General features: G+C 36.2%; 1 protein-coding gene across 2 annotated transcripts in view; it reads right to left on the bottom strand.

Moving 5' to 3' along the window:
* Nucleotides 1-969: 969 nt before the first annotated feature.
* The window catches only part of mRpS31 (mitochondrial ribosomal protein S31), a 35,282-nt gene continuing 25,215 nt past the window's right edge, over nt 970-11,036 (bottom strand). Inside the window, exons 1-7 of one of the 2 annotated variants that reach the window (XM_067085752.1) lie at nt 10,750-10,941; nt 7,243-8,094; nt 6,233-6,377; nt 5,231-5,372; nt 3,232-3,396; nt 2,429-2,676; nt 970-1,535 (exon numbers count right to left, since the gene is read on the bottom strand). In XM_067085752.1, coding sequence (XP_066941853.1) covers nt 1,306-1,535; nt 2,429-2,676; nt 3,232-3,396; nt 5,231-5,372; nt 6,233-6,377; nt 7,243-7,605 — 1,293 coding nt within the window. In that variant the 5' untranslated portion in view covers nt 7,606-8,094; nt 10,750-10,941 and the 3' untranslated portion in view covers nt 970-1,305. Of the gene's footprint in view, nt 1,536-2,428; nt 2,677-3,231; nt 3,397-5,230; nt 5,373-6,232; nt 6,378-7,242; nt 8,095-10,749; nt 10,942-11,036 lie in introns of those variants that run through there. The other variant, XM_067085753.1, reaches the window with a different exon arrangement.

Below are 11,036 nucleotides of genomic sequence, written 5' to 3'. Positions count from 1 at the left end.
TGACCTAATATATTTCCTCTGATCTAGTAGTACATGGCAAATCTTCTAAATAATCTTTTTATTCCACTGGGAGATGCCATTCCTTGAAACAAGAGGCACTACTGTACAATAGCGCCATAAGTGTAGCTGTACCATCTTTTACGGTTTCAAAGAGCTTACATATGAAAGGGGTTATTTCTTTGAGTTTATTCTGAGTAATCCAGTTTGGTCATGTGTGTTACAGTAGTTCTACAAGGAATTCAGAAAAATAATGGCCTAAAAATCTCCATATTCAGAATGAGTTACCCTATGGGTAAAGAAGTATAGGGACTCCTACTTTTGTAAATGCTGACACCATCAAACAAAATTTTCATGTTAAGACTTCTAAATGATAATGTGGTTCAGGAGGGAGCCTCCTCATTTCCTTTGAACTAAAGTGAAATCGAATTCAGCCATTACAAGACATGAGGCCTCTATATTTGCATTCTACAAATAAAAAAAAAAGCAGAAACCTCAGTTCAGGAGGCACATATGATTAGTTCCATAATAGATGAAGACGAAGTACGGTGACCAATCACTTGATATAGTCATTACTGCCTTTTTTACAGTCCAGTTTAACATGACCATGTCACATTTTTAAACACTTTTATGGCTTGCTTGAAGGTATTGCTGTTACACGAGTGATTTGAGAATTAGGCAAAATAAAAATTAAAAACCTGTTAAACGAGATGCCACCATAACATAAAAAAGACAGCAGAAAGCACTCCAGCTGAGGACCAAATGGATATTGCAAAAAACATAGTATTCTTAAGTGCACATCTCCAGAAACATTAAAGGTGGTTATCCATCTCCACGGCTTTGTTAATACTCCAACAATATTATTTCTTCTCTTTTCAAGTTTAAAAGTGATGGGTATTGTGATAATGTTTATGTTGGGTAGTTTGCCCTCTGGAAAATTAAATCAAATAATGCTAGAAAAAGTACCATACATCAATTTTGTGATTTATTTACATGCCATACACCAAACTTTGACTACAAAAATGGAACTTATATTGCACACATCCATTGTTGGTACTCATCAGCATTTGTACAATGATTTTTACCATTTTTGAAACAAAAAAAAGAAAGTTATATGCAGCTCTTTCATTTGTTTCTTTACTATTTCCTCATTCTGAATGTTCTAACTTTGACTTCTCACAGGTACTGAATAAAGCTGTATGAACAATCAATAAATTCAACTGTCTTCTTGAGCACCGGCTGATTTGTCTCTCCTTGAATATTTTGAACTGAGAAGTTATCAGCAGTAGACATTTTACTGCAGGTAACTTAAACAGCACCAGCTTCTTTCAAGACCTCTTGCTTTGACTCAAAATAGTTTTTGTACCACATAATGTGTCTCTTTTTTCGTTCCACTGTCAAGTGTGGATTTTTTGAAAGTCCAGTACACACCAATTCCATAAAATTTCTAACAGGTCCTCGCTTAGGACACCAGCCCTCCAAGTGGTGTTCAAGAAAGATATGCTCGTGAAATCCAACTTGTTTTTCTGCTTCTAAACCTGAAATTTTAAGAGAATTATGAATTATTGTTTAAAATAAATTCAGTGCACTCAACATACAAATCAAATCCAAAGAATTACCAGTAATTACTCAATAAATTATCCACATATGTTCAAACAAACATCTTTGATCTCACACACTTTCTCCTTAAATTCCTATCTGGCCTTTTTCTAGATATCAATTTACTGCTAAAACTTTTAATCTGCCCAGATGGAATTTGAGCCCATGACCAATATGGACTATACAGGTAACATGCCCGTATACATTACCAAAAGGCATTACAGGCAGTCCCCGGTTTACAATGGGGCTTGCGTTTTTGCGCTGCATCTTAAACCGAAAATCAGCGTAAACCGAAAAATTGTCAAAAATCGTCAAAATCCTAAGAAAACTTTACTTTTAATGTTTTGGTGTATTGAAAACGATGTAAACTGCATTTTCATTGAGTTTTTCATCAAAAAACTCCAAATTTTGATTATTCTATCTGCCATTTAGAGCTATATTTCTTCTATTGATCGGTGACGGTTTACGATCATAAACCCAGAACATGCATCATAAACTGGGAAATAATTTCTATGAATATATTTGAAAAGCATCGTAACCTCGAACGTCGTAAGCCGGACCTGTAAGAACCGACTTGCCTGTACTGTTTTTGTTATAACCAGTTTCTCAGCTTCAAGCACTCTTTCAGCTGCTTCTGCTACTCTTCCTACATCACAAAGAAAACTGGCATGGCAAGTAGTAAGCACCTGAGGTTCATAATTATTTAACCAGACCAGTGTTACAATTTTTACTTTCCTCTCACAGGATTGATCCAAGAATTATGTCTTAATGACAGGAAAACAAAAAGACAAAAAGGCTAATGCAATATTTGAAAGATATATACTGTACTGACCAATTTCATTATTAATGGGGAATGTCCAAAGTTTTCCTTGCTTGGTCCACTGAATCATTTCCACAAAGGCATTGGATGGCGGGTGAGTGATGCTGAGCTGTAATTCTCGTTGATGAACTGCCTCCCATACACGTAAAACTGACTCCCCAATGATGGATCCTTCATCTCCTGACTTGATTTCTTCTAACTTCACTAAGTCAAATATTCCTAACTTTTTACCAGTCATCAAATCAACATTAATAGGGTCCCTGAAAATTAAAAACATAAATCATATGTAAAACCTAAATGGTATGTATAAATTAAAGGAATACGGAAATATTTATAAATTTTTCAAAATCTAAGTGACTTCTAGTTATCTCTGCACAGCTGCAAAACAAGCAACACATATGAGGATGTAGGTAGTGATAACAAAAAGCCTAAATAATGTAGTTCTCCAAGTGCAGGAGACAACCTGCAAAACTAAGTTGATACATTACAAACAAAATAATGTACAGTGTATTCACCCTTTTTAAATGGGTAATGAACTATACAATCCCACCTTAACTACATACAGACCCATTTAAAATGGAAAACCAGTTTTTAAACAAGTGATAAATGTCATAAAAGTGTGAAAAATAAAAAATGTTTCTGTACTCCAACAAAAGAACTCTCAGAAATCACATACCATCTAAAACACACAAGACTCATAACAACATGAAGCACAAGGACTGGTATTTCACTATTTTTAAAAGCTATCATAATGACATCAGCACTTGAAGAAGTTAATAAAAGTATCTCCAAACTTTCTTCTTTATGTAAGTTACCTTGATCGGCTTTGTTGGGATGACCAGGATCTTCTGTATTGAGATTCTTCCTCAACCGATCTCTGCAGTGGGGTGGATGGGTCTCGATCATACCTGCCATACTGCTGTCGTTCCACCACAGGTGTGCTCTTACTTCTTTCCACTTTCATCCCGACAAAAAGCTCACTAAGAAACAAAAGGGAACATACTGTATACAGTTCATCATTTTTGGTAACAAATAATTTTGTAATAATATTTCCATCTATACAGCATTTTAAATTACCTTCATAAAGAAAATGGCAAATAGGAGATATACATTCATAAAACGTATTCAGTCCTTCCTTCTTACCTTAAACCTAAAGACACATGAGAAATCATGTGTGAAATTAAAATTCTGTAAGCTGAATGAACTTCTCTTGAATGCTTGTATCAATAATCATTTCTAGGAAGATCAAGTATCTGTGGGGCTATACATAACCCCTATTAAACTGTAATGATGGAAATCCTTCATTCAAATTAATGGCAATACCCTTCATAATTGGTGGACTGAAAAAACGAATTGGTCTTCATCTTATCAAGACATTAAGTGAACCGCTCGAAATTGAGGCAGTCCATGATCGAGTGTACGTACTTAAGTGCGTAAATGTAACTAAGTGTGTAGTTGTGTACGCTGAAATTACACTGTTTGAGACATGTACGACGACATGAGAGGGGAAAGGAATGTAGCTCCCCTTGTTTTCATTTGAAATGCCTTATTTCTCCCCTGTAAAAGGTATGCATTTATCTTGGTTTATAATGTACATGTTGTCATAACACCTGATACTGTAGTGTTCTTTTGTATTTATACCTTGTAGTAACAGCACATTACCAAGAACTGTTATGGTAATGTTACATAAGTTGCACCTTGTTGAGCTTGCATGTGGTTGTAACTGTAAGCTAAGATTTGTGATATTCTTCCATAAGTTTATGAAAATGTCTGTTCTTGAGTTAAATGCCACTCATATTGTGAAAGTAAAGCCAGGCTAACTGTGCAGCGTACCAGTTAAGTTAAGCATGAGTACAGTATAGCCTAGACTAAGGATTGCATACTGTTTGGTACAAGACTGCTTTCCTAAATGAACTTTTTGTATTATAAGGAACCAATATAGGGAACCAGTATATGAACCAGTATAAAAACCAGTATAGGGTACCAGTTTAGGAACCAGTTCTAAAAATTATGGAAGGACTCCACTAGGAATAAGTTATTACATCATGTATCCACCTACTAAGAAACATTAAACAAACCGTGGGAGTCAGCCTTTCCCTCAACCTTAACTACAAAATGAAGATTCTTCTGTCTCCGACATCAAGTACTAGTTCCAGCTAAGAATAGGCCTAGAATATCAGCCTAGGCCTATGGGGTACACTTACAGTAGCCTATGCCAAGGTTTGAATTGTTACGTACAGGCTAGTCTGAGTTAATTGTCCTAAACTGAATGGTAGCCTCCAAATATAAGTATGGACAACTGATATACCAAATAATACACAAGTAGTAGTAATAACGTTATATGACAAGTGTAGACTACTCAGGATTTTGGAAATTAGTCCTTTTCTCATTTTATTTCTTCCACCTTCCTTATATTAGCAAGATAATTGACCCTACATATTATTCCTACATTTTTAAAACTTTCTATTTCATTCTTCTCAACCTTTTTAAATTATCTATAGTATTTAAATCTAATACACTACTAATGTAAAACTTCCAAGTCAGTTACAAATTCTATCAAAATACCAATACAGTACACCCTTTCATTTATGCAAACTTCCTCCTTTCTATTGTAGCTGAGATTCAACCTTTACTTCCCCTCACTCTATTCACTCTGTCCACTTAAAAGATTGAAAGAATTAGTTTAACTCTAACTTTCCTTAGCCAAGGAAATGGCAAACAACCTATATCAGCACTCATTTTGTAATAAGTACAGAAGAGCCATGCATTATTTCCTTCTGTCACTTACAAAACATGGAACAGTATTTTGCTAACCTGAGATCAATGCTTTGTTTCTCCTCTAAGGAGGATTCAGCAGCATGAGACCTAAGAGTTGACAAAAGTTCCGATTCTGTAGTCTTCACATCACCACCCAGACTTTCCGCAACATCTCTAGCAGCCTCAACCAGTTTAGGTTCTGAAACAAGATTAGTCTGAGATGAGCAACAAATACCATTCTCAACCAAGGTCAGACGAGAGAAAAATTCAGAATAAATTCTTTTATTTAATGGTTCATCACACATCCTCCCTTCACTTGCCTCTCTTGCCTCATCACTACAGCATTGATAACATTTACTGTCTTATATAAATTAATAAAAATTACTTCCATCATATTACAGAGGTACTAACCAATTAAAGTGTCTAAATGACTAAATTAATTCAAACCTTCTGTAATCATTCCTAGTCAAGAAACCAACTCAAATTTACATTCTTTGCTTTTTGATAATATACTATTCATTCTTAAGCTGGAACATCCCTTAATCAAATTCATAATAGAAGGTGATGCTCATAAGAGCAAAAGGTCTAATTTCACTATACCATTTGTAAGGTTTCCATAAAGATGAAATAAAAACAACCACTGGTTTTAAAATGAAGGAATAAAACTTGCATCACGACTAACTATGGTTTTTGGTAGGTCTTTCATCTACAGTACAGTTATTATACCGTACTTTGCTACATAACATCCACGGACAATAGCTAATGAAATAGCAAGAGATATACTGTATAATATACTAAAATGTTTCCAAAAGAATTAGAACTGACAAGTTACTATCTATATCAAAAATGTAATTACAGTACACCTATCATGGCAGTTTCCCAATAACTCAGTTAATAAAAAACCTATTTCTACATGAAGCACATGATAAATTCATGATGTGATGATTTTTCTATCAATTTTCCTCTAGTAGTTTCCAGCTGACAGTTCACTGTAAACAGAACTTCAAAGTTAATTTTTGTTAATTCTATACATACAAAACATAAACAAATGACAATTACCAATTTGAGTTTCCACAGGTGGCCCTGATGCAGAGACTGCATCTTTCTCTTTGATATCCTCCTTCCCTTTCCTGGCCGGCTTAGGTCTAGCTTTTGGTTTGGATAACTGTAATCTTGATATCGGTTCAACTGGTACTGGATCTGTCTAAAATCAATAATATGTGTTCAGTATATCTATAGAAGTAAGCCCAGCAGAAGCACGTTTACCTGAACTGTATAAATTTTAAATAATTCTAAAAGGAGACAGAAAAATTACAAGTCTTTTTAGACTGTGTGCCCGCATCAATATGAGTTTCACATCTTGAAATACACAAATCAGCAGTGCCATCACTCCAATCATGCCATTTGTTTCATTTAACCATCATACAAATATCTTTCTAGATTAAAATTCTGCAGTGTTTTTCTTGTACCAATATGTTACTGTTCTAGAAGTATAACCCTTTTAAATTTACAATACATACAGTGCTAATCTACTGATACCTTCCATAATGCTATACTGTATACAGTTTTTGTCACTGTATCTGTAAGTACTGGCACATCTTAAAAAGCACTGCAGGATTTATAAATTTGGTCCTTCCGTCACATCTACATAACAACCAAGTTACAATAATTCCTTTGGCCCAAGTGTTTACTTGTTCAAGCAATTAACTGCCATACAAAGTTCAACCTTAGTTTGGCTACATGCAATGTATGAGAGAGTGTTCCCAGAAGAGTAGCGTGAGAGAAAAGAGGGAGAGAGTTTCCATAATAGTGTGTGTGTGTGTGTGTGTGTGTGTGTGTGTGTGTGTGTGTGTGTGTGTGTGTGTGTGTGTGTGTGTGAAACATATCTCCATCATGACAATGAACCTCAAGTTTATGAAATCCATCAAAAATTTTTATATGCCTTACCCTATTCCATAAACTGGAACAAATGAGAAAGGCAGTTGAAGAATGTGTTAAATATATACTGATGTATGTACTTTCTAAATTTCCAAAATTCCTGTTAAGAAAAACAGTCAGTAAGTACTTACTGTTGCTAAGGATATCAACAGATCATTCAGCTTTTTCTTAGCTGCTGCTCGCTTCTCATCTTCAACACTTAGAATGGGTACAGTGTCAGTTTGCTCGATAGGAGATTTAACATTCTGCAGCGCTTCTACTTTACTTTCTTCTGGTGTCTCTGATTTGTTAGCCTGTTCCGCCACAGAAAGTTCAATGTTCTGTTGGGCTTCTACTTTAATTTCCTCCACAGAATGTCCAGTGCTATGTTGGGCTTCGACTTTCATTTCGAGTTTCTCTGGTCCACTGACATGTTGCTCCACGGAAGGTCCAGGGCTTTGTTGGGCTTCAATTTTAACTTCAAGTTTTTTAGATTCACTGACAGGTTGCTCCATGGAAGGTTCAGGCTTTGTTGGGTTTCAATTTTAATTTCTTCAAGCTTTTTAGATTCACTAACAGGTTGCTCCATGGAAGGTTCAGGGCTTTGTTGGGCTTCAATTTTAACTTCTTCAGGTTTTTTAGCTTCAGTGACATGTTCCACTGAAGCTTCGTGGATCTGTTGAGGTTCTAATTCTGTTTTTTCAAGCTTCTCCAATTCACTACCCTGTTGCCCCAAGGATGATACAGAGCTCTGTTGTGTGTCCAGTTTAACTTCTTCAACTTTCTTTGATTCATTACCCTGTTGCTCCACAGATGCTTCACTTTTCTGTTGCAATTCTACTGTATTTTCTGAATGTTCTGAAGGCTTAGTACTATGGTGTGCTTCACTTTCTTGAACTTTCTTCACGTTAAATTCCTTTTTATCACCAGGAGGGTCTTTACTCCCTGGAGCATTATCTGGGGGTACTGAGCACAGGGGGCGATTCTGATAGTTGTGGCCATATCTGAAAATAAAAAGTACTGTAGTATAGCATTAACAACGAATATTTAGTAGTTTCACTACTTTGAGGAACTTTAGCCATTCCATAACCATCCATAAACATGGGAAGAATGCAGAGAAAAGCTTTCCAACACCTTCCCCTGCCTGGCAGCAATACAATGGAATTAACACAATTATGATTAACTCACCAACTGAAAATCTGTCAAAAGAGGTCATTTTGGCAAATTAAAGGCCAGAATAAAAGCAAACAAAAGGCAGTTTTCAACAAGGATCCATTCTAACCTAGCCTCCCACAACCTAACCTGACCTATGGCACCATGCCCTGATCAAGCAGGGGCTTCACCCTATGGACCCTCCCACCCTTCCCTATTTTAACATGGATGCATGCTAACCTACCTTTCCTTGATCTCCCCTGACCTGGCTGAGAGGGCTCCCTCTATGACTGCCCCCATCCTTCCCTATTTTAATATGGAGATGTATACTAACCAACCTATCCCTTAATCCCAACTTTTAAAACTTGATATTGTCCATTGAAGAATTTATAGGATATTGCGGAAAAATTTTTGTTCATTGACTTTGAAGGGGGATACAAGAGGTTTTAGCCAAAATGGTGCATTTTAACCATCTCCTTTGCTTTTTGGTTTTAGTGAAACCTGGCGCACATGTGGATTTATGGCCGGGATTCATCTTCTGAAGAAGTGTAACATAATCATTCTAATAATCTGGACATCATTCACCAAAAATCAAAACTCAGAGCAAAAGACATTGTTTTATTATGTTTCCCCATGTTACAGCTAAAAAATTTAGAATGGTCCAAAAACCAGGATTGGGTAACCTCCACCAAAGAAGCTTGATGTTTTGATGATTGGCTAAGTTTTAGTTACATAAAAAGTAGAACTTCAAGGCTATGGAAACTGTTTAATTTTTATTTTTAGGCTTATGATAAGAATGGTGGCATTTGATTTGTTGTCCTAAGACACATTCTTATAAATGGAATGTCCTTTGCCTTGTGGTTTAGTACTGGCTACACTTTTTAAGTGTCTCAAATCCATCCCTTGCCAAACAAGTTATTTACACTTGCCGGACAGGATATGAACCGCATCAAACAGATACCCGCTGATCTGTTATTTTCAGGATGCGTCTATGGGAAACCCTTTGCTGATGGACTTACCTAGGGATTAATTGCAGGTTAATTAGTCCAGACAAAAAAGTTGAAGGTAAATCCACACTGAGAACCAAAAACTTTGAAAAAGTCTCTCTCTCTCCGAAGCTCCATTCCCCTCTAATTTTCTCTTTGAGCTACTTCTTGATCTACTTTCGTGGCTTGGAAGAAGCAGTTTCATGGACCCAGCGTAAACAACTTAAACATGCTCAGAGTTCAGCCACAACACAGGTGATAGCCCCTTGCTAGCTTGGAGTTATAGGAATGACCCATGTTATGGATAGTTATCATAACTAAGGAATAAAAAAGGTGCATCGCCATTAAAACAGATTTCTTCATATACATACCAGGTTCATTTACGCTACTGGTGTTTTATGCGTTATATAGTTGTTATTTACATTTTAGGCCATAACTAGAGAAATCGGACAAATTTAGCATAATGGCTACGTGGACACATTCTTAGACTATAGCCATAAATTTTTCAATTCAAATTTTTAAGATTACCTTTTTAGTCGCTGATCCCTTAACCTAACCTTAAACTGGGATCCGCCGAAGAATTTACATGATGGGTAAATTGACTTTGAAGGGGATACAAAAGAGTGGTAAAGTAGCAACCATCTTCAAAGTGAAACCTGACAGCGTATTTATGGATTCATCTTCCGACAAGCAAGATATTACTTTAAAACCTTGTAAATCAAGTAAAATACCGACAAAGAAACATCAATTGCCATACAGTCAAAGCCTCACCCAAGAAATAAGCCGGCTTGGAATTACCCAATAGTGCATGAAATGATGATTACAAAATCCGCTATGGTAGAACTAAGTATTCATTCTGTTTTTTGAGGGTTTTCAGTTCTTTTAGAGCTTCTGATACTGAGGTGCATTTGTTTTGTTGCCTAGTTATATCTGGCCTGGGGGCCGGTGCCCACATGTAAGATCGATTGTTACTTTCATAGGTTGGGGCGTTTCCCAACCTTGTCTGTTTTTACTCCTAAACACTGTTGGGCTTTTTAATTGGGTAATTACATTACAAAAGGTCCGCAATTAATATTTGGTGTCAGATCTACTAAAATAATACAAACCCCTTAATATGTAGCAGTAAAGTGTGTAACACAACCACCTGGCCTGTATTGGATCCTAGGGCGTGCCAAAAGTCTTCGACCCCGGGCCTGCTTAAGGGGCTTGACAAACCCAACACATCAAACAAAACCCCAAATATTGATGCGGACCTTTCATAGTAAAGAATTTTGCAGTTTACCTAAACATATGCGCTTTTGAACACAATGTTGAAATGATAAAACTTTCTTGGCATACATTTAATGAATTACATAAAGTGTATTTGCCTACATAGCTAAATCCACAGTGGTGCCCTTCTAGAAAACAAACATGCCCATTACGGCAGAAACGATTCTGCCCGTATGATAGCACGAGCATCACAACATACGGGAAAAATTAGTAAATTAGTCCTTGTAACAGCAACTCGAGCAAACCAGATACCTGTATATAGCCGGTCTAAATAAAATCCTCCTCACTAGCTGCAAAGACATGTTTCTGCCGAAATGTCTAATTGTTAGTTGAGCAGCTGAGCTCACTAATTTAGTAATGGTAGTGTTACCTTTACAACGGCACCTAAGGGTCTTCTAGGCTCTCTTGTTTCTGTTGTTTTGTCTTCATTCTCTTTTACTGTTTCTTCAGTAAAACAAAAATTTCATGTAATTTTTCAGCCATCATTTAGGTTTTTTAAATATTCTTATTAAAAAAAGATACTAAAAATATTCTTATTT

This window comes from Macrobrachium rosenbergii, chromosome 42 (genome assembly GCF_040412425.1).
Source record: "Macrobrachium rosenbergii isolate ZJJX-2024 chromosome 42, ASM4041242v1, whole genome shotgun sequence".
Classification (NCBI taxonomy): domain Eukaryota; kingdom Metazoa; phylum Arthropoda; class Malacostraca; order Decapoda; family Palaemonidae; genus Macrobrachium; species Macrobrachium rosenbergii.
The sequence above is the reverse complement of the archived record's forward strand: the minus strand, read 5'-3'. Positions and strand labels throughout refer to the sequence as shown.